The 23,971-nt window shown below is 28.0% G+C and overlaps 3 protein-coding genes and 1 long non-coding RNA gene across 5 annotated transcripts; 2 read left to right on the top strand and 2 right to left on the bottom strand.

Annotated features, from left to right (window-relative positions):
* The first annotated feature begins 4,203 nt into the window (after window positions 1-4,203).
* LOC105360715 (uncharacterized) lies at window positions 4,204-4,689 on the top strand. Its single transcript, XR_912815.1, has 3 exons — window positions 4,204-4,227; window positions 4,313-4,477; window positions 4,599-4,689. It is a non-coding gene; the product is annotated as an uncharacterized LOC105360715 (long non-coding RNA).
* A 1,540-nt stretch (window positions 4,690-6,229) lies between these two features.
* eEF1beta (elongation factor 1-beta) lies at window positions 6,230-7,126 on the top strand. Its single transcript, XM_011497701.1, has 3 exons — window positions 6,230-6,426; window positions 6,488-6,903; window positions 6,973-7,126. Exons 1-3 carry the CDS (start codon window positions 6,347-6,349, stop codon window positions 7,122-7,124), a joined length of 648 nt encoding a protein of 215 aa, XP_011496003.1. The 5' UTR covers window positions 6,230-6,346; the 3' UTR covers window positions 7,125-7,126.
* Window positions 7,127-8,062: 936 nt separating this feature from the next.
* Window positions 8,063-11,688, bottom strand: wds (WD repeat-containing protein wds). Of its 2 annotated transcripts, none has more exons than XM_011497699.1 (8): window positions 11,524-11,688; window positions 11,306-11,402; window positions 10,953-11,116; window positions 10,800-10,889; window positions 10,589-10,728; window positions 10,288-10,519; window positions 8,299-8,386; window positions 8,063-8,237 (listed from the first exon to the last, which is right to left on the bottom strand). In XM_011497699.1, exons 1-8 carry the CDS (start codon window positions 11,575-11,577, stop codon window positions 8,137-8,139), a joined length of 966 nt encoding a protein of 321 aa, XP_011496001.1. In that variant the 5' UTR covers window positions 11,578-11,688; the 3' UTR covers window positions 8,063-8,136. The 2 variants fall into 2 exon arrangements, with proteins under 2 accessions (XP_011496001.1, XP_011496002.1); XM_011497700.1 differs by having other exon boundaries at window positions 11,527-11,688.
* Window positions 11,689-18,732: 7,044 nt separating this feature from the next.
* On the bottom strand, window positions 18,733-22,451 carry Psa (puromycin-sensitive aminopeptidase). Its single transcript, XM_011497698.1, has 5 exons — window positions 22,282-22,451; window positions 21,951-22,195; window positions 21,702-21,852; window positions 20,180-21,642; window positions 18,733-19,434 (listed from the first exon to the last, which is right to left on the bottom strand). Exons 1-5 carry the CDS (start codon window positions 22,408-22,410, stop codon window positions 18,813-18,815), a joined length of 2,610 nt encoding a protein of 869 aa, XP_011496000.1. The 5' UTR covers window positions 22,411-22,451; the 3' UTR covers window positions 18,733-18,812.
* Window positions 22,452-23,971: the final 1,520 nt, after the last annotated feature.

The following is a 23,971-nucleotide window of genomic DNA, read 5'->3' as shown; positions in this document are numbered from 1 at the left end:
TACGAGTTCACAGATGTACAAACCTTTTCAAGTCTCATGTGGTCTTGGCGAGACTTTCTTAGTTTTTCGTATCCGTTTGATAATCCCCCTTTTGTTGATTATTGAAGGTTTTTCTAGTAAATGTAATTCGAGAGATTTTCTTTTCATTCTCGAACAAATATACTTAAATATACATCATTTATAAAAAATGTATTAATTAAAGGGTTCGCCTGTTAAATATATACAAGAGTTGAATTGAGTCAATTTATATATAGTGAAATATATTTCACACGAGTTTACTTTATCTTATAAGAATGCATTATAGCTTTGTTTTGTGATTAACGTGTAGGTTGTGATTGCCGAGTAGGTGATCAACAATATGTAAGTTATTATTATTAATGCCGTACAGTTTCTCTATCAAATGATCAAGCTCTTTATATTTTAAACGATGAATAAAGACAATATATATTCTACTAGTACAGGTACTCTTCTGTCACTTACCTACATAAGTTAAATAACGAAATACTAATTCAGCAATGTATAATGTATTATAATAAATTTTTTAAAATGTCTCTTGTATTTATTAAATCCTAATCCTAATTTATAGTTATCAACTAGATTACACAGTTTTTATATTTATATAATATTCTTTTTATTAAGCGTTCTATTATAATTTTTTTTTTTAGTTTTATTTGATATAATAATTACTATGTTTTAAAAATGGTAGCAATTTAAGTTTATGACAAGAAAGTTAAGCATAAGAATTTTTAATAATTTAAAGAATATGAAATTCGAAATTGTCTGGGATTAGACTGAAAACTTTCCTTTGATGGTGGGTGGAGGTGTTGCTGTCAAGTGGAAGGGACAATGCAATTATTCAATACTACATGCAGTGTTTCTTGTCTTTCCTTTATTAAATACAATAATATAATAAATAGTTAATGATCATAAAGTGTATGAATGAAGGTTTGAGTGAATAAATTGGGGAAGTTTCTTCAATTGTGTTACGTATTCAGGAGAGTGTGTGTACTCTTCGTGGTGTGAGGAGTGACTCCTTCCCTGCCGAGAAGTGTCGCTATAGTAGTATGCGTGAAAGCCGCCGCTCTCGTACCGAAGCCGTCTAAGTGAGACCGGGTTACTGCTGCTTTAGTGTTGGTGCATAAGAGCTGCCGCTGTCGTACCGAAGCTTTCTAGAGAAGACCGGGTCGCTGCTACCTTAGTATGCGTGAGAGCCGCTGCTGTCGTACCGAAGCCGTCTAAGGGAGACCGGGTCGCTGCTGCTTTAGTGTGTTGGTGTGATCGGTTAATATATGTAGTAGTATGATTTCGATAATTTCACTTTTGATTATGTTAGCACCTGCGCTTTACTAGTTTATATTTAGTTAACGGATTCTGAAAGTGTGGTGTCACTATTGGATTGTTAGATTGCATATGGTTTGAGTATTACATACTGTTCGGGATTGATGCAGTCCCGTGAATATCAAACAAAAGAAAGGTCATACGCGCAGTCCGGCGTACCGCATGTCCGCCTAGACTGACCGCCGTGCAGCAAGGCTGACCATCACGTGCGTCTAGGCGATTATGTTAGCATTAGCGCTTTATGAGATTAGGTTTAGTTAACGGATTCTCATAATATGGTGTCACTATTGGATTGTTAGATTGCATATTGTTTGAGTATTACATATGTGTATCGCTACACTGAGTGATGGCTGTAGAGAGAAGTTTGAAGATTGAATAGTGAGCCCCATCGCCTCGTGATGACTACGTAATTGTTACTAGACGGAACGCGGCGCATCAAGCGCAGCTCTTAAGTATTCTCGTAGTAGTTTGCGACACCGGTAGCGATCCGGTGTCTGTTGCTATGCCGATATTTGTTGTGACGTCGATAGGGCATAGCGTTGGAAGGTTCATTGGCACTACTTTTCGGAATTATAACCGTATATTCGTGTTTTCAGCGTAGAAAAATTTCTCGAATTCGCTGGCTCGTGTTTATAAACAAATTGTCCGGAAGCTCATGCCTCTCCCACTTTTCTATTCTGCTTTGAACAGTTTCGATTAGTAACAGAAATACTGTTACGGATTGAAGTAGTAAAAGGCGGAATACGAAAGTGGAAGAGGTATAAACATCTATACATTACGTTGTAAACACAATTCAGCGAATTCGGGAGATTTTTCTACCCCGAATAATCGAATATTAGATTATAATTCCGACTAGCAATGCCAATTAACTCTCCACGGCTATATCCTAGTGACGTCACGATAATAATCGGCATAGATACAGACACCCGTGCGCTACCGGCATGGCAAGCTCGTATGAGAATATTTAAGAGCAGCGCTTGATGCGCATCGTCCTTGTGCTAGTACTAACCACGCAGTGTCTACGACGGGCTCACTATTCTACCTTCAATCGTCACCACTACAGACATCGTTCACTATAATTACTCACGTACGCAGGCATCAAGCAGTCTAAAGAATTCATAGCGACGCCACAACGATATCGGCTCTCACGCCCATGTTAGTAACGCACCCGGACATTCCTTACAACCACACCAATACCGGCTCTCACACCCACCAATATCGGCTCTCACGTCTATGTAAGCAGCAACACAACACTAACGTTCCTTACAAGTACAACTATATCGGCTCTCACGCCCACGTAAGTAACGCACACTACCGTTACTTACATCACATGTATACCGGCGGACCTCCCGCTCACGTAAGCAGTGACGCAACACGGACGTCCTGCCCACCACACAGACAGCAGCGGCACTCACGCTACACCGGCGGCTAAGGCAGTATCGTCTCACGCGCCCCTCCAATTAGCGTATACTACTACAGCGACTCGTCTTGCAAGGAGAAGGGATCGCACCCCACTCTACCGAGAGTACACATACTCTCACCATCGCGTACACCAATTGACTAAACTTCACCACATAATTTACTCACGCTATCCATTCGTACACTTATGACCATTAGCTAATTATTAACTTTATTATATTTGATAAAAGGAAAGACATTAAACATTACAAGTAGTATTGAATAATGGCATTGCCCCATCCACTTGCCAGCAACACCTCCACCTACCATCAAGTGTTTATTATTTAGTCTGATCCCAGACAGTAACTAATTTCACAATCATGAATAGTCGGTACATGGAAGTGATTCATGTAATAAAAAGAAGAGGACATGTAGTTTATAAATTTTCTTACTCATTGATTTGTAGTTGTTTAATAATCAATATCCGAGTTGAACTATTTTCATTGTACATGTTCTTCAATGCATACTTCCCTCTTTTTTTTTAATATATTGTTCGATATATTTATTTTCTCTATCAAAAGTACAATGTCTTATCTACTTTTCTCGTTTTGTATGCACCTATTCTACCTTTCGTCCTTAATAGACTATTCAAAATACTTTCCATTATCCTTTAATATATCGCTCGTTATTTTTTTTTTCATTCTAAATATATATTGCCTTTATCATACATTTAAATTGTAAATGTCTACAATTTTTATCGTCGAACATTTAAATTGGTTTCATGTAAGATTACAAATAATGGTATAATTATTTAATGTTAGTTTCAAAAATTTGTTTTAAATAAGTTGCTCGTTTTATTATGCGTAACAATTATAATAGAATAAAGATTAAATATAATCTTTTGAAATGAATGTAATATTTATTGTACTTTATTTGAAATTTGAACTTAACTAAGAAAATTAGATTTAATCATATGCTACCAAAAAAATCATAAAACGTGGTTATATGAGTATAACACTATAAAATACATCAGAATTTATGATGAATTCAAACTCTTTCGATTATTCTTCTATATTTACGCATTTGTATTTATAGCCATGACTTAAAAAATAGCTAATTAGATTTCATAATAATGTAAAACTAAAAGCATGTATTTAAATTTCGGATGTATATACAGATGATACCATAAAGTTACATAAAAAATGTGGAGGCTACGCTAAAGCAAATAAAAAAAAGTTATTGTTTAAGAGCATTAATAATAATCATGATCGATTACACTACCATGTCACTATCGGTTAAATAGGTATTGGCGTTTTAAAAATTAGTATGCTAGTATGAGCACTAGAATATTAAATTTATTTAAGATTGTTACAATCACGAATTATTGCATATACGTTTGTCTGAATATTAAACGTCTGTTTAACAGTATTTTTTAATTTCGATGAAATTAAGTAAACAATAAAATAAAACTAAATAATAATTGAATACAAGGTATTTTTTATAGTTATAATAACAATGAAATTGTCAAGTTGAAATTTTGTATTCACTCTTCGTTTTTCTTATATTTTTGTTGTAGAATAACTTTATATTTATATATTCAATGGTGATTATAACCTTTTGTATAGATAGTTGATATTAAATTTTAATTCATCTTTTTTTTTATAAATATTTCATCGAGAAAATAATTATGTTATCATCACCAAGTGCACCATCCTCTAGTAGCAAAACTAACTTGTCGGTAGTATGTTAATTTAATTTGAAGAATAAAATTTAGAGAATAATTATTGCATTATAACCTTAAATTTGTAATCGACTTGCGATAATATGAAAGTCAGTTGTACGATTACACTATTTTGTTTTAGAAACCAAATTATACATTAAAATATACATTAGCCGGTCACACTAAAGCAGTTTCTTCTGTTAAATTCAGCCCAAATGGAGAATGGCTTGCTAGTTCTTGTAAGTATTAAATTATACATGACAACATTGTCATGTCTGTCGTGCGACCAGTAGAGGCGCGTCAAGAGCAATGAAATCGTGATCTCTTCTTGGCTCGAAGCCCAGTAGACGACTGAGCTTCGTGATTGAAGGAGATGCCGTGATAGGCGCTGCCCTCGATCTATAAGTCGCAAGCTCTCTAATTGGACACAAAAAAAGGGAAGGGATAGTTACCACGTTGAAGTCCTCAATGTAAATAAGTGGAAAAAAAGTTCCGTCATCGGAGTCCGACGACAAGCACTTACGTTGAAGGCTTCATGGAACAAGGAAACGGCAAAGTTCCCTGAGCTGAGTCCAAGACTAGTCTTCGTTTGTAGTCTCATCTACTTAAAGCGTCATAGCCATCATCTTCCAATTAAAGTTTCTCCAGAGCCAGGTCACCGAGCATGCCTAATTAAGGCCGTTTCAAAGATACACGCAAAATTATCTTAACTAATTCTATTGTCTGTACCTAAGGAGCATCTGTCTAGTGCCTCACACAACAATCAAACCAATTTTACTATTCAGCGCCCACCTTGCTGATCCTAACCTCTAACCAAGCACGTCCCCACTCGCACATAACACACATCGGCAAGGCAATCCTCGCGCCATTTAGCGCTCTTCTTGCAGAAACAGAGAAACCGCACGTTCTGCTAGCGCACGAAGCAATCGCAGATATCAGGCGGCTCTACTGGAAGAAGTGATAAGAGCTTTACAACCTCTCACTTCCCAAGGATAACACCAATACACTACGTCAAGAAGATCAGGAAATGTATAACTTTCTACCTTTGGTCAAAGTGTATGCTAAAGCCGAGTGTGATCTGCCCAAAACCAAGATTGATATCAGCAACAAGAATCATTCATGTATCTTGAAATTAACGGAATAAACAGTATAACAAACAGATGTGTTAATATTAAATTTAATTCGCTATCCCTTACATTTGTCCGCACATTTCTACCTCATAACAGCTCGTGTTCTCTGAGTTATTCTAAACATTTTGGTCCTTCAAGGCGGATTTGGTGAACAAGCCGGATCATCGGACACATTTTGTACAGAACCTATAGATTTAATTATTTTATATTTGAATTAATATTTGAAAAATATAAAAATTTTTTTAATAACAATTGGATTAAAATTATTGATTTAAAATATTTACAAGTGTACCTAATTTTAATTTTTTCTATTTAAATATTAGTTCAATTAATATTTATTTATGAAATGAGTGTAAATGAAATCTAATGAGTGTAAATTTTAATGAATAAACATAAATGTCTACTTCGCATGCGTGAAATCGAACTTCTTATTTTTTGTATTTTAAATTATCAGGAATGTATTTAAATATTAATGCTCTCATATTTACATTACATAAAAGAACGCCGTAAATGATTTATTTGCTTACATTTCTTTTTATAAAGTTGAATTAACTAAGCAGATTAATACGTATTTGTCTAATCTGTACTCTGTGCACAAAATTAAGATCGAATCTTAATTCTTTCTTTGTTTATGGTGGTTATGCAATCTTTTGTAAAAAAATTTCACAGCATACCCAAATTAATTTAGCATTTTTAATTTTCAGTCCTATTTTAGTGTTATTACGAAATTTGTGTATTTATTTAAAATAATATCAAAGAAATGGCAATAGGTGATATGAAAACACTTCAAGATATAAAAAATTTAAATGATTATTTATCTGAAAGAAGTTATATTGAAGGGTTAGTATCTTTAGATTTTGTTCATAGTATTTTTTTACTTATTTGTATTTTGAATCTACAGATGGCAACCATCACAAGCTGATGTAGCAGTTTTTGAATCTTTAGAAACTGTCCCTGCAATAGGAAATGTACATGTACTTAGATGGTACAATCATATAAAATCTTATGATCACAAACATTTACCTGGTGAAAAATCACTAACAGTATTTCAAGATCATACAATAACTATTGATTCTGTTACGCAAGTTGATGATGATATTGATTTATTTGGCTCAGATGATGAAGAGGATGTCGAAGCAATAAAAATTCGAGAAGAAAGATTAAAAGCATACTCCGAAAAAAAGTCCAAGAAGCCTGCTTTAATTGCGAAGTCAAATATTCTAATAGATGTGAAACCATGGGATGATCAAACAAACATGGATGATATCGAAAAGTCTGTTAGATCCATTAAAATGAATGGTCTTGTATGGGGTGTCTGTAGGTTTATATTGAAACATGTTTGAAAATGTTCTGTATTTTTATGATTTACCACAAATTTTTTTTCAGCAAAACTTGTGCCTATCGGTTATGGTATTAAAAAACTACAGATAATTTGTGTTGTTGAGGATGAAAAAGTTTCTGTTGATGAACTTTTAGAACAAATTGAAGATTTTGACTTAGTTCAATCAACAGATATTGCGGCCTTTAATAAAATATAAAAGAAAAATCAACTTATACTAGATGAATGAAATAAATACTTGTTTATAAATATTTTTTATTCCATATATTTTCCTTATCTAGAATTATTGTAATCAATAATTTTATAATTTTCTTTATTATTTAGAAAGCAAAGGACACAGTCTCTTGGTTTTTTATATTAAAATAAAGTTTAATCTAAAATAATAAAAATCTATTTTTAAATTGTTACTAAAATAATTTTTCAAAAATCCATTTATTTTTTGTTTAAATCATCTATTAAATAAACAAAATTGTAATAACATTACAGGAAAAATTGTAAAAAAATGTATATATATGTATACATGAATATATTACAGGTCAGGATAATCACTCGTAGATAAATTTTTCTGTAACAGGTCCTGGTAACATTAGTTTTTTCAAAATGTATTTATATTTAGAATTAAATTTACAGTAATTGCATGACGAACATATTTATGAAGAATAATGTCAAAACAATTTTAATTTGCTAAGAAAGCATTAAACATGTAATAATTATTTATACTTTGCTTAGGAGACATGAAATTATTACGAATGAAATATAGCAATTTTTGTAAAGCATGCATAATCAAGTTGTGATTTAAACAGAAATTCAAAATCTTTAAGCTTTATTTTTCAATTTGATTCAATTTTGTTCTATTTGTAAAAATTATTTTTTCAACAATATTTTTTATATTTGCAAATAGACATATTTTATTATACATATTAAAACAAATTATATAAATATATAGAAAAAATATTTTTAAATGATTACACAATATTATATTACATATATAAAATTTAAAAAAATTGAATAATCAATTAATAAATATTCATACATTATCTTATATAGTATTTATTTTATATGTATTATAATTAATTACATAAACTATTATTAAGACTTCAGATATAAAATAAATGACCTAGTTTAAAATTAGTTTTTACGAAAATTTACAAATACAACAATTGTTTAAATCGTATATAGATAAAATCAAAAAAAAATTGAGCCAGGACAGTTTATGTATCACTCTTCCACAGTTTAATTGTTTTATCATTTTCTAATGCAGCTGAAGCAATAATATTATCTGTTGGATGGCATGTTGTACAAAGAACAACGTCTAAAATAAAAGTATATTAACTCATTATTTTATTACGTATTTATATAGACATCAAATATACCAGTATGTCCATGTAATTTTTGAACAATTTCCTTTGTTTGTAAATTCCATATATATACCATATTATCTTCTGATCCTGATACAATCCACTAAAAAGAAGTAAGGTTTAAATATCTTCCATTTAAAATATTAAAATATATGTTACTATTATTTTATAATAAAATAACTATATATTTTGTTATGAACTTTTTTTTTAATAGGTTTAATTATGCACAAAATATAGTAAATTTTTATTACTAATGAATACAAATACAAAATAAATTGTCTTCAAACATGATTTATGGAAAATAAACATATTAATTTATGTATATATATATATATATATATATATATATTTGATTGGTAATAAAAGGTTTTTTTTAAGAATAAAGAAGAAATAATAATGAAACGAATAATATTTAATAACATGCACAATGAAAAAATAATTTTAAAAAATTACTTCGATTGCATTTTAAATTTTCTAGAAATAAGATTTATAACTGTTTTTACCACTCCTTAATTATTTATTCACAATTTTGTTGACTAAATAATGCATAAAAATTATTTCTATTCATATTCTTTTAATATAAAATTGATTTTCAGTCATAAAAATGATATAAAAAAATATAGAAATTTGAATTTTAAATAAATTATATATTAGATACTTGATAAACGAATAGTATGCAGATTATTCATAATTTCTATTACTTATAGTCAATCACATACTCAAAGTTGTCACAAATTGTACAATTAGTTAAACATCAATCATAATTTTTAATGTAGTATACTAATTAAAATCTTATTAAATATAATATAATAAACGGTTTAAAATTGAAATAAAAAAAAACATGATTTGTTGATCAAATTAAAGTTCCAATTTTTCTTAAATCGATTAAAAAAAAATATACATATAGTAATAAAATAAACAGTTTTTTAATTTATAAAATAAAAATGAAATGAGTATATTAAAATTTATTTTTTAATTGAATATTTTTAAAAACTTATATTTATATATTATATATACTTGGAAATGTATAGTGAGTTATGAAATTGAAAATATCATAATATAATTAGTCTTCACATAAAATAGATAATGCATTTAACAATCGCTCTTTTTACAATCAAATGTTGGAGGTTAGATTTCAATTATTTTTACTATCTTATTATAAAGCACCTTTAATAAATATATGAAATTAATTAAGAATATCGTAAAATATAAACATTTTGTTTTGTTAAAAGCTAATTCTTAATAAGACTAATATTAAGAATAATAAAAAAAAGATAAAAAAAGTTTGAAAAATATTTTTTTAAATCAATGTACATAGAATAGATTATATAATAGTTATTTAAAAATTATTAAACTATATTACATGTTAATAAAATTATAAAAATAAAATATTGACATCAAAATAAGGTATAATTTGAATTTTACTTATTTTAAATTAAAGAAGTTTAATAATTAAAGTATAAAATGTATCAATAAAACCATACTATTTAATAAATATAATAACTCAAATTATAAATTCTAATATAATATTTATGAGATAGTGAAAAAACACTGGTAAAGGATCAAAATTTTATTATTTATAAAATAATAACAAAATTATATTGTATTACACATGTATAATTTTAATTTATTCTTAAATTAATTATACTCTTAATTGTTAAAAAAAACTCAAATATAGTTTAAAAATAAATAAAATTTGTAAATTTCATATTTAATACAGGTTAATTATTTAAGACATCCACTGTCATATATCACTTTAAATTACACTATAATATCTAATTCTTAAACTAAGTAACTATTAATATTTTATTAAAGTACTTATATTTAATGATTATTTTTATAAATGTAATAGAGAATATAATATATTATTTATTAAGTTTTGTGTAGATAATGATTATAGTATGGTTATTGTTCTAATAAATGGAATGTCAATTTCTAATAAATATAATAAATATAATAATTCTAATAAATAGAAAATCAAATTTTATATATTTATTTACAAACCTTTCCACCAGTAACAGAAAAATTTGCAAAAATACAGTATTTTTCATTTTTGTGTCCTGTATAAGTTTTTAAACATTTTCCTTTACTATAATCCCATAACTTTAATGTATTGTCTAAAGTAGCTGCTAAAATATATTTTCCATTTGGTGAAAATTTTACAAATGATACTGGAGGATTATCATCATCAATTAATGTTTTTAGACATTGTCCTGATGCCGTATCCCAAATTCGACTAAATTTTTTAAATATAAAAGTATTTTATGACAAATTTTTAAATATATTTTAATAAAATAAATGTTACCATAATCCATCATAACTACTAGATACTATTAAAGAACCATCTCTATTAAAATGTACTGCACTAACAGGATCGGAATGAGCTGGTAATGTTTTCAAACATTTTCCTGTTCTCACATCCCATATTCTCACACTTTCATCAAACTAAAACTTATTAGTAATTAAAATCATCATAATAAATATAATTAAACATAATAAATAAATAAATAAAATACCGATCCAGATACAATGAGATTTGACTGAGGATTAAAATTACAGCAGAAAACATAGTTACTGTGTCCTTTGAGAGTTTTTAAACATTTTCCCTAAAAATAGAAATATTATTTAATCGTAAATAAATTAAAAAGAATTTTCAATAAACAATTTACCGAACTTAATTCCCAGATCTTTAACGTTTTATCATCTGAAGCTGAAACCAAAAGTCTACTATCACTGGACCATGCAACATCAGAAATACCTAATTTATGGCCAGCTATTGCTTTTTCAAATTTTCCATCATAAGATCCCCATATTTTTATAAGTTTATCAGCAGCTGTTAAATTTTACATATATGTTTATTATTTATTATATTTAATTTTATTATAAATTCTACGTAATTTATATCTTTGTCTTATAAAAAATGATATATTATAAAGATTTGAAGCTATGTTCTTAAACAAATGTGTAATCTGGTTCTTACTATTCATAAATGTAAATATTTTTCAAATAATTTAATACTTACAAGAACTAGCAAGCCATTCTCCATTTGGGCTGAATTTAACAGAAGAAACTGCTTTAGTGTGACCGGCTAATGTATATTTTAATGTATAATTTGGTTTCTAAAACAAAATAGTGTAATCGTACAACTGACTTTCATATTATCGCAAGTCGATTACAAATTTAAGGTTATAATGCAATAATTATTCTCTAAATTTTATTCTTCAAATTAAATTAACATACTACCGACAAGTTAGTTTTGCTACTAGAGGATGGTGCACTTGGTGATGATAACATAATTATTTTCTCGATGAAATATTTATAAAAAAAAAGATGAATTAAAATTTAATATCAACTATCTATACAAAAGGTTATAATCACCATTGAATATATAAATATAAAGTTATTCTACAACAAAAATATAAGAAAAACGAAGAGTGAATACAAAATTTCAACTTGACAATTTCATTGTTATTATAACTATAAAAAATACCTTGTATTCAATTATTATTTAGTTTTATTTTATTGTTTACTTAATTTCATCGAAATTAAAAAATACTGTTAAACAGACGTTTAATATTCAGACAAACGTATATGCAATAATTCGTGATTGTAACAATCTTAAATAAATTTAATATTCTAGTGCTCATACTAGCATACTAATTTTTAAAACGCCAATACCTATTTAACCGATAGTGACATGGTAGTGTAATCGATCATGATTATTATTAATGCTCTTAAACAATAACTTTTTTTTATTTGCTTTAGCGTAGCCTCCACATTTTTTATGTAACTTTATGGTATCATCTGTATATACATCCGAAATTTAAATACATGCTTTTAGTTTTACATTATTATGAAATCTAATTAGCTATTTTTTAAGTCATGGCTATAAATACAAATGCGTAAATATAGAAGAATAATCGAAAGAGTTTGAATTCATCATAAATTCTGATGTATTTTATAGTGTTATACTCATATAACCACGTTTTATGATTTTTTTGGTAGCATATGATTAAATCTAATTTTCTTAGTTAAGTTCAAATTTCAAATAAAGTACAATAAATATTACATTCATTTCAAAAGATTATATTTAATCTTTATTCTATTATAATTGTTACGCATAATAAAACGAGCAACTTATTTAAAACAAATTTTTGAAACTAACATTAAATAATTATACCATTATTTGTAATCTTACATGAAACCAATTTAAATGTTCGACGATAAAAATTGTAGACATTTACAATTTAAATGTATGATAAAGGCAATATATATTTAGAATGAAAAAAAAAATAACGAGCGATATATTAAAGGATAATGGAAAGTATTTTGAATAGTCTATTAAGGACGAAAGGTAGAATAGGTGCATACAAAACGAGAAAAGTAGATAAGACATTGTACTTTTGATAGAGAAAATAAATATATCGAACAATATATTAAAAAAAAAGAGGGAAGTATGCATTGAAGAACATGTACAATGAAAATAGTTCAACTCGGATATTGATTATTAAACAACTACAAATCAATGAGTAAGAAAATTTATAAACTACATGTCCTCTTCTTTTTATTACATGAATCACTTCCATGTACCGACTATTCATGATTGTGAAATTAGTTACTGTCTGGGATCAGACTAAATAATAAACACTTGATGGTAGGTGGAGGTGTTGCTGGCAAGTGGATGGGGCAATGCCATTATTCAATACTACTTGTAATGTTTAATGTCTTTCCTTTTATCAAATATAATAAAGTTAATAATTAGCTAATGGTCATAAGTGTACGAATGGATAGCGTGAGTAAATTATGTGGTGAAGTTTAGTCAATTGGTGTACGCGATGGTGAGAGTATGTGTACTCTCGGTAGAGTGGGGTGCGATCCCTTCTCCTTGCAAGACGAGTCGCTGTAGTAGTATACGCTAATTGGAGGGGCGCGTGAGACGATACTGCCTTAGCCGCCGGTGTAGCGTGAGTGCCGCTGCTGTCTGTGTGGTGGGCAGGACGTCCGTGTTGCGTCACTGCTTACGTGAGCGGGAGGTCCGCCGGTATACATGTGATGTAAGTAACGGTAGTGTGCGTTACTTACGTGGGCGTGAGAGCCGATATAGTTGTACTTGTAAGGAACGTTAGTGTTGTGTTGCTGCTTACATAGACGTGAGAGCCGATATTGGTGGGTGTGAGAGCCGGTATTGGTGTGGTTGTAAGGAATGTCCGGGTGCGTTACTAACATGGGCGTGAGAGCCGATATCGTTGTGGCGTCGCTATGAATTCTTTAGACTGCTTGATGCCTGCGTACGTGAGTAATTATAGTGAACGATGTCTGTAGTGGTGACGATTGAAGGTAGAATAGTGAGCCCGTCGTAGACACTGCGTGGTTAGTACTAGCACAAGGACGATGCGCATCAAGCGCTGCTCTTAAATATTCTCATACGAGCTTGCCATGCCGGTAGCGCACGGGTGTCTGTATCTATGCCGATTATTATCGTGACGTCACTAGGATATAGCCGTGGAGAGTTAATTGGCATTGCTAGTCGGAATTATAATCTAATATTCGATTATTCGGGGTAGAAAAATCTCCCGAATTCGCTGAATTGTGTTTACAACGTAATGTATAGATGTTTATACCTCTTCCACTTTCGTATTCCGCCTTTTACTACTTCAATCCGTAACAGTATTTCTGTTACTAATCGAAACTGTTCAAAGCAGAATAGAAAAGTGGGAGAGGCATGAGCTTCCGGACAATTTGTTTATAAACACGAGCCAGCGAATTCGAGAAATTTTTCTACGCTGAAAACACGAATATACGGTTATAATTCCGAAAAGTAGTGCCAATGAACCTTCCAACGCTATGCCCTATCGACGTCACAACAAATATCGGCATAGCAACAGACACCGGATCGCTACCGGCGTCGCAAACTACTACGAGAATACTTAAGAGCTGCGCTTGACGCGCATCTCTCTTACTAGTACTAATCACGCACTCTTTACGACGGGCTCGCCATTCTACCTGCAATCGCCATTACGATAGCCATCTCAAACATCAAACAATCTAAAGAACTATCACGGACGTTCCTTACGACCACAACTATAACGGCTCCTGTCACCTACGTAAGCAGCAACGCATCACGGGCGTTCTTTACGACTACAACTACATCGGCTCTCATCGCCTGCATTATCGACTACGTAAGCAGCAACGCACCACGAACGTTACTCACAACCACAAGTATAAAAGGCCCAATGGCCACGTAAGTAACGCACACTACGGGCATTACATTACACCTATACGAGCGAATCTCCCGCTCACGCAACAGTGACGCAACACGGACATCCTCCCCACCACACCAACAGCAACGGCGCTCACCCTAAGGCGGAATCGACTCACTCACCCCTCCAGTGTGCGGCTACCACTACAGCAATTCATCTTGTAAAGGGAAGGAATCGCACCCCACTCTAACGAGAGTACACACACTCTCATCATCACTTAACCAATTGAAGAAACATTCATCTATTTGTTAACTCACACATTATTCTGACACCTATGATCATTAACTAATTGTTATATTTATGATATTTAATAAAGAGGAAGACAAGAAACTCTCAATGCAGTATTGAATAATTGCATTGCTCCTTCCACTGGCCAGCACAACCTCCACCCACCCTCACCAGGAGGTGTTTTAGTCTGATCCCAGACATTTCGGTCCTTCGAGCCGGATAAGTGGAAATCAGTGCATGCGTCCAATACTACTACACCAAAGGAAACAACCATGGTAATAATATTGCAAGCAAATAATTGATCACAATAAAGAAAGTTTCTTCAATACTGTAAGTACGTCATTATTGCACTGATTATAACAAAATGTGTACCCAAGACAAAAAAGAAATCAAGATATCAGTGAGTGCAAATACATCCACCGCCCACGAACGCACTACACGTAGCTCAATCAAGGAAAAATAACAAGCGAACAATTAATGAAAACCCATTCTCAGTGGGCCCGGATTACCACTATAACAACTTTGACTGACAGTCTCGGCCCAGAACGCACAGACATCAGCCTATATGAAGCACTAGCTATGAAAAACAAGATCGATGAAATGCACATCACGTTCATAACGGAATACAAGTTCATAGAAACCAGCTGGTCACAATCAGGCATTGCTCACGAATACTTTACAAAAAATGCTTTGGTAGAAGAAGCCATTTATCATGTCAAGGCTACAGCGCTGATTATGAAGTTATGTCAAGAATTAGGTGACACGACACAACCAATTAAAACCACAATAAAGAGAATAAGCAATAGTCTCAGTACAAGGAGCACAAACTCCAACATGGATGAAGTACTATCTATTGAAGACACCATATATGACATTCATAATATATTCGCAATGGAACATAATTGTATTGAAAACACCTGTTCAGCGACAGGTGTCATCCACGAATACTGTACAAAGGGTATTGTATGTTGTGTGTGGGTAGTACTGTACAACACCTCCACCCATCATCGCCAGGAGGTGTTTTATTCTGATCCCAGACATTTAGATTTTAATTTAGTGTAATCTCAAATAAAATAAACGGAATCATTACTATCTTCTCAAAATTAGAATTTTCATAATTCGTTAATTATAAAATTTTAATTAAAAATAAATTCGTCTAGTATACTTTTAGACTTTTATTATGTATTAATAATAAAAAATAAAATTTATTTATTATTTAAATTTTAGATGGTTTGAAAATAAAGTTTTAGTCTACATTTAATTTCGTATTACTCAAAAATATAAATTGAATCCAAACTTAAGATTTTTTTATAATATTTTTAAAAATAAAATTACAATTAAATTTTATTATTATATGTTTTATTTTGAAGTTCTCAAAAACTTTTGAAATTCACTTGAAAATTCTAACTTTACATTAAAAAAAACAATTTATGCGTTTTTACAGTAAAAAAGTATCTATATATATATATATACACGTTTTTATAAAAATACTATTAAAAGTTGTATTAAATTACACCACAAAACTTTTTTAAAATAAATATATTTAACATATAATTTATATCAGCTAAAATGATCTAATTTGGAATCTGCTATATCAATAAAACAAAAATTTATAACTTCTAAAAATATAAAAATATAACTTATGTAATAAAATTGAATTTATAAAAAAGAGATATTTTTCATATATTACAAAGGAAACACGGTTTTTTAGTTTATAATTCGTATATTTAATGAGTTACCAAAACGACTTGAAATTCAAAGCAAATCAATTTTTTGATCAAAAGGAATTACTGATTAAAAGATTCATTAATACATTTCAATCATTTTCAAAATAGTAATTTCGAAATTGAAATCGGCACCATAGAATAATTTTATATAATAAATACATTTCAATATAAAAGAATGTAATAAGCAGATTAAGATCTAAACTTCATTTGTAATTTATTTCTATGTACAAAAAAATGTCAAAACGAATTATTCGTAAAAAGCGTATAGTAATTTATACTTTAATGCAACTGTCGAAAACATATCGCTTTTTTAATTTATTAATCCGTCGAAAATTACAAATTTATAAGTTGGAAAATATATTGAATATTTTAAATAAAATTTTATTTCCGACTATTTGTTAACGATTTCCTTTTTGTGTATGATTAATATTAACTTTTACAATATTTTATAATGTATAACCAATATGATATTTAATATTTATATATTGATATTGTTTTTAATGACTGTTATTTTGTTTCGGGTTCACCGGTTTATTACGAAACAGTTATTTGTTTGAATTTAATTCTTTTTTAACTATATTTTTGAGATTCATTGCTGTTTTTAAAATTTTTTTAAACTGTTTATCCAATTTCTCTATTTTTTGAATGTCAATATATAAAAATTCTTGAGACACTTTTTCATTAAAAAATTTGGTGTGTATTTTTCAATACTTTACATACAGTACAATGATCTTTAAACAAGTTTTTCTTAAAATTTAAATACAAAAATACATTGTTATTTTTCAACTTTACTTCATCGTTTTCAAAAGATCATAGGCCTAAAGCGAAATTTTTTTACAAAATTGTAAATATTATAATGAAAGTAAAATAACAAAATATTTAAAAATGTTTTACTTCAATTTTTTATTCCAATATTAACACAAATTTAATATTAGTTATCTTTCTGAAATTGTACACTGAATTCTTAAATAAATTATAAATATTTTGTTCAAACAGTGATTTGAAGAAATAAACATTTAATGATTCATGTATCTTGTGTAAAACATAGTAAAATTTTTTAATATTATTTATAACTTAGTAAATATTTTCAATTTTAAAATATTGCAGAGGTCTTAAATACTAGAAAAATCTACAAAACTGTTTCAGAAAAACTATTTTAATTTTTTTTCTTCAATTTTATATATTATATTTATATTATATAAATTAGTATAATTATGTATTTTTATTTGTTTGAAATAACATTAATTATAATAGTGTTTTTTCTATTCGCACAAGAACATTTTCTCTTTATTTTTTATTTTCTAATTTTAAAGTACAATACGAACTGTTTATATTTGCAGTTTCTTATTCAAATTATTTATGCTTTGATTTTTATGCATGTTTATTTTAATTACTTATATAATTTATATATTAATCAATTATATCATTATAATAGTATCTAGAATTGAAAATTTTATCTCATTTTTCAATAATATATCTTTAAAATACACTGACAAAGTATAAAAGTAAAAATTAATATGGTTTCATTGGATGTGTTGATATTTGAAATAATACTTGTATACTTCAAATGTTAGAAAAATTTTAATAATTTTTTTAAATAATATATTTCATTTTCATAACCATAAATATATTTTTTAAATTTGCATATATCTTTTTTTAGGAGCTTCGACCAGTTGTCTAAATTCTATTTTTCATTGAAGATTCTTTATTTTCTTATTTTTATATAAAATTAATTATTTGTAGCTTTATAAACAAATACAGTACTGTTATATCAATGATATTTAGATTACTTTAATTAAATTTATTGAAATATTATAATAAGTGAAAAATATTAACTAAACCAATATATTATGTTCTTTTTATACAAAACTATCAAAAATCTTTTGTTTTTAAATGTGGAGTAGCAAAATTATTTGATATCAAATACTTAAAATTCGGTTTAAAAAAATATCGAGACTTTAGTAATATATGAAAAGTTTTAGATGATAATCAAATACCTAAATTATAATAATATAAAATGATTTATGTTATTTAAAATAATTGGTTTTTAAAAAATAATTCAAAAACAATAAAAAGCATAGGAGATCATTGTTAGATTGATATTAAAATTTAAGATATCAATTAACTTTTAGAATAAAAAATTAATTAATCCGAATAAATCCACTTACATTTAAAAATGAATTATTTTTGTTTTAAATATTGTTTCCTTTATACATTTCAACATTATTAAACTTTAGTTATATATAAAAGATAACCAAGTTCAAATAACTATTAAAAATTGTAAATCTCCAAATTACTAGACGAAGTATAGACCCTATTTAATATTCTCTAAGAAGTTTACAATTGCTTCTTTATCTCTTTTAAGCCATGCAGCATTTAGCCTTATAGTTTCAATACTTTGTTGTACATTTCTTTCAGCACCTGGAGTGGGATGATTATCAAAAAATTCCTGAATATCTTGAGCATAATTTTCTGTAACAAAGTGCTCTGTTGTACACTTAACTAATCTTGTCAATAAAAATCCACTTTTATACCGATCAACCAATTTATCATAGTTATCCCTAAAAAATTGCCATGCAAGGACACGACCATTATATGTCATAGTTACTGACATTATGACAAATACTGTGTCCTGAGGTTTAACATCATCGCTCAATGAAAATTCAAGAACTCGACTCAGTAGAGTTTCATCTTTAGTGGCACCAAGGGAGCTAAGAATTCTATTTTTTTCTTCATGCATATCTGCCTCGCGATATAATTTTAACAACGTTTCGAAAGTGTCAGTATTACCATTTGAAAATACAGCACGATATACTGGACTTCGAAGATCAGCAGGTAGAATTGACTTTCCTGTTACATAATCTTTAAAACGTCGCTGTGCTTCTTTAATTGTAGAATCATCTTCAAAAGAAATCATGCGGTCAAGGACTAGAGTTCTGTAATAAATAATGATAGTAATTATATTAACACAACAATGCAGATAGAAACAATAAATTATTGATTTGTATGTATACACAATTATTTATGGATGAAACTAAATTATTTATTTATTAAAACATAATTATTTAGGGATTCAATTATGTAAAAAATTAAATATATTTTCTTTGAAACACATCTCAGTATAAAAATAATTTTATAGAGAATTTAAATAGTGATTATGATGCTATGCTGCTAAATACTTAAAAATTAAATAGTATGCATACTTTAAAATTTGTATATTTTATTAAAAAAATTTATTTTTAATGTAATATATCAGCAGAACTTTGATAATTCTAAATAATGCATTCAAATTTAATATTTCAAAAGCACTTCATACATGAACAGTATGTTTAAGACTAAATATTTTTAAAAAGTCAACAAATATTATTATTCATTGAATATTTCTTAAGATATTTTATAAATATTTTTAAAAAATTGTATTCATTTTACAAAATTTGCTTGTTTATTTGTATTGAACTAATTTATAATCCTTGTGTGAAATTGGATATCTATTTTTAAAATATAGTTAAGTAATAAGCCAAAATTTTTTGTTAAAAAATTAATTTAACTCTGATGCTGGTCATAAATTATATCAAGAAAGTGATAAGATCGAAGTACATATTACAGTTACTAATCATATAATTTTTCGACCTTCAAATGTATCTATCTTTTTAAAATAAAATTTAATTTGAATTTTTTTACCTTAGTAATGTATCTAAGTGACTTTCATTTGACTTTTTATCCCAACCTAGCTGAGAATGAATACTCATTAATAATGAGCGGCCAAATGCTTTGTAACTGGAATGAATTCCTAAATGAGATACCAAAATTCCAATTTTACTTAAACAATTGATTATACTAGACCACACTGTATAATTATTTTCATTTTTAAATGCTTTCATTAATTTTAAAACTTGACCAGTTGAAACATATCCAGCTTGAGATAAGGCAAACAGATCATCTAAAAGTCCTAATCGATCAAGAGGTGGTAAGGTTTGATCTTGAATGACAGGTAGAAAATCCTCAAGTAATTCACTACTGTAAAGTGTTCTGTAGACACCAATTGTTCCTGGATTAATTTTAAGCCAAGAACTTTTAAGTATTCCATGAAATTCTATTTCTTTTGTTTTTGTTTCCATAATTTCATTTCTTAAACATATTTTAGGATTCTCAGAACTGCTTACTGTTATTGGAATAACCCATAAACTGTTATCATAATCTACAGAGCCATCAGCTAAGAATCTTTGCTGGGAAAAACTTAGTATTCGTTTACTTGAATCAGAATTTTTTTCTGTAACTTTAAGAAGAGGAAAACCTTGTTGTTTTGTCCAAGTTGACATGACATAATGTACAGGCTTCTTACTAGCCTCCTCTAAAGCATACCATAAATCTTCGGTTTGAGCATTAGCATATGAATACCTCTTTAAATATAAATTCATACCTTTTCTGAAATCGTCATCTCCTATAAATGAATGGAGCATTCTAATAACACTTGCACCTTTATTGTATGAAATATCATCAAAAATTTCATCAATTTCTGCAGGATGCCCAACAGGTACTTCAATTGCATGACTGTTTTTTAATGCATCTAATTCTAAAGCTTTGATATAAGTATCTGTTACAAATTGTGTCCAAATATCATACTCTGGAAATAGTAGATCAACACATAAAAATTCTACAAATGAAGCATATCCTTCGTTTAACCATAAATGTGTCCACCATTCCATTGTTACAAGATTTCCAAACCACTGATGAGCTAATTCATGCCCAACAATGAGAGCAACCCACTGTTTTACAACAGCTGAAGTATTATGAGAATCAACAAGAAGACATGTTTCACGATAAGTAACTAAACCCCAATTTTCCATTGCTCCTGCACTTAAATTTGAAATTGCAATTAAATCAATCTTTGGCAGTGGATATGGTATATCAAAATATGATTTATAATATGGAAGAACTTTAGTAGCTACATGCAATGCAAATCGTCCTTGTTCTTGTTTACCTTTTGGAGTATATACTCTAACTAAAACTCCATCACTACTATTATCTTCAATGTAATCAAATTCACCAATAACAATTGCAACTAAGTATGTTGACATTATTGGTGTAGTTTCGAATTCAATAGTTTGCATATTTGAAAATACTGATAAGGTTGATTTTATTGGCTGAAATAAAATAAGTAAAATAACATAAACTTAAAGAATTTTTAAACTTTAGAACTTACCATATTTGAAAGTGCTATTAAATCATTTGGAATTGTCAAGGAAATGTCAAAAGTTGATTTCAAAGCTGGTTCATCCCAACAAGGAAAACACCTTCTTGCATCTGTTGCTTCAAATTGGGTAACTGCTGCATATTTAATAATACCATCTGAGCTACGATACATTGATAATAATATTTACTTTACATTTACAATTACGTTAAAATAAATGTTTATTATTTATAACAAAAAGAATAATACAGAACTATTTACCTTATATATTTACTACGATACAGACCCTTCAATTTATCATTTATTTCACTTTGAAATTCAATACACAAAAAGCCAATTTTTCCAACAGGTAATTTTTGTAGAAAAGTAATAGTAACGGTCTCATTTTCGGCATCTAATTTAATATCTTTTGATTTAATACATTTATCGATATCATTATTGTAAATAACGGATTTAATATCAATATCACAAGAATTCAATATGACTGAGTCTGTTGATTCTATTACCTAAAAAATAAATATTTGAAAATATTTTATACAATTGCACCACTTTTATACTAGTTTACTTTAAGTATACATATAAAAATAGCTACCTCAATAAAGACATTCAATTTTCCATCACAAATAAAGGTAATAAGGTTTGGTTGCAATTCAATTTTGTAATGAATTGGTATAACAGAGTTTGGCAATCTACAAAACGTTTTTTTTTCCATTTTCATCATTATTATTAGATTATCTTAGAGGTCTGCACTCGAGATCTAATTCTTAAATTTTATAGTAAAAATGAAAAAAATTGTCTATCACTTTGAACAAATGAAGAAATTACGGTTATATTGAATGGTACACTAAAGATTACTGTATACAGCGATACGAAGATAGTTTTTTCAACTTTGTGCAATAGCAAATTTTGCGAATCGATAGTTAAATATCGTATTAGTTTAAAATTTTTATTCGAAGGAAGACTATTATAAAGATACAATCAAAGCTGGTATCAAATAACGGTGCACAATCTAGAAAAATTCAAATATTATGCATCATTAGTTTTTTTACTTTTGATAAATATTGAGTGTATTATAAAAATAATAGTAACGTAAAAGAATAAAATAATTTTTTTAAATTCTGTATTATTTATTATTATTAATATTATATTTATAACGAATTAAAATATTTTCTATTATAGTATTTTCAGTAATAATTTCTTTATTCCTTGAATCCATGTATATTGAATTACATACATATATAAAGTTTTGCATACCAAACATTTAACCTAAATATACTTATTCATACTGAGAAGCATTCCTTTGTTAAGATTTTATAATTATATACAATTTTTATTACACTAAATTCTATCGTAATAAATAATTAAGAATACCAAAAATTATTTTTTTTTTATATTATATGCTTACTTATAATATATTAATTGCTTTTCTCAAATTTAATAGTATTAATAGTCAAATGGTTATTTAAGTTTGGCATCGCTAGTCGACTCTCATTTCGATCTAATTTTTCTACACATAGCCTCTTATTTTGAAAAAGCTGAAAAGAATAAACGTAATGTTATTGCTGCGCAGAATCTAAAAAACTCAGGCTGAATCTTTGATTCTTTTTATAAAATTAACTGTTTTTTTTTGTTTTTCCTTATCATGTATTTATTTGATCATGAATATAATGAAAAAAGAATTATTTCAATTTCTTTATAAAAATACGAAATCAATATTTCGTACGACTTTATTAATTTTTTTTATTTGTATATTTAAAATTAATTATATTTCTTTTTTCTGCAATTATATTTCAAATTGATTAAACCTTAAAAAATTTTCATTCATTTGCATATTGTTCTTTGTTTGCATGTATTAAAATTTTGATCATTTATAAAACAAATTATTAAATATTTAAAAATAATTTATTTAGACAACTAAAAATATAATTAGAATAATAAAATAATATTAAGCAATTACAAGAAACAAAAATGACATTCAAACATAATAATTAACTTTATAAAAATGTAGCTTGTTTGTAAAAATAAAAACTAATTTATTTATTGGAGTTTTAATTATCTATCTGCGATGTATTATGTATATATTTTATACAAAAATTTTATTTACTTCCATCAACTATTTTTAATACAAATGTTATATTTTTTTTAAATATAGCATAATTAAAAAACAATCAAAGCATACCTTCACCATGTCATTTATATTAAACTTTTTTCACTTATTGAATAGTATTACTTGAAAATATAAAAATATATTCAAATATTTATAAAGTAATATTTATTACATA

Source organism: Ceratosolen solmsi, unplaced genomic scaffold (genome assembly GCF_000503995.2).
Source record: "Ceratosolen solmsi marchali unplaced genomic scaffold, CerSol_1.0 scaffold47, whole genome shotgun sequence".
Taxonomy (NCBI): domain Eukaryota; kingdom Metazoa; phylum Arthropoda; class Insecta; order Hymenoptera; family Agaonidae; genus Ceratosolen; species Ceratosolen solmsi.
The sequence above is the reverse complement of the archived record's forward strand: the minus strand, read 5'-3'. Positions and strand labels throughout refer to the sequence as shown.

Coding starts and splice junctions, on each gene's coding strand:
- eEF1beta (XM_011497701.1), top strand. CDS start 6,347: ATGGCAATAGGTGATATGAAAACACTTCAAGATATAAAAAATTTAAAT. Junction 6,427..6,487: donor GAAAGAAGTTATATTGAAGG/GTTAGTATCTTT, acceptor TTGAATCTACAG/ATGGCAACCATCACAAGCTG. Junction 6,904..6,972: donor TGGTCTTGTATGGGGTGTCT/GTAGGTTTATAT, acceptor ATTTTTTTTCAG/CAAAACTTGTGCCTATCGGT.
- wds (XM_011497699.1), bottom strand. CDS start 11,577: ATGTTATCATCACCAAGTGCACCATCCTCTAGTAGCAAAACTAACTTG. Junction 11,117..11,305: donor AGAATGGCTTGCTAGTTCTT/GTAAGTATTAAA, acceptor AAAATTTAACAG/CTGCTGATAAACTTATAAAA. Junction 10,520..10,588: donor AGTAGTTATGATGGATTATG/GTAACATTTATT, acceptor TAAAAAATTTAG/TCGAATTTGGGATACGGCAT.
- Psa (XM_011497698.1), bottom strand. CDS start 22,410: ATGATGAAAATGGAAAAAAAAACGTTTTGTAGATTGCCAAACTCTGTT. Junction 21,643..21,701: donor TAATAGCACTTTCAAATATG/GTAAGTTCTAAA, acceptor ATTTTATTTCAG/CCAATAAAATCAACCTTATC. Junction 19,435..20,179: donor CACTTAGATACATTACTAAG/GTAAAAAAATTC, acceptor TATTTATTACAG/AACTCTAGTCCTTGACCGCA.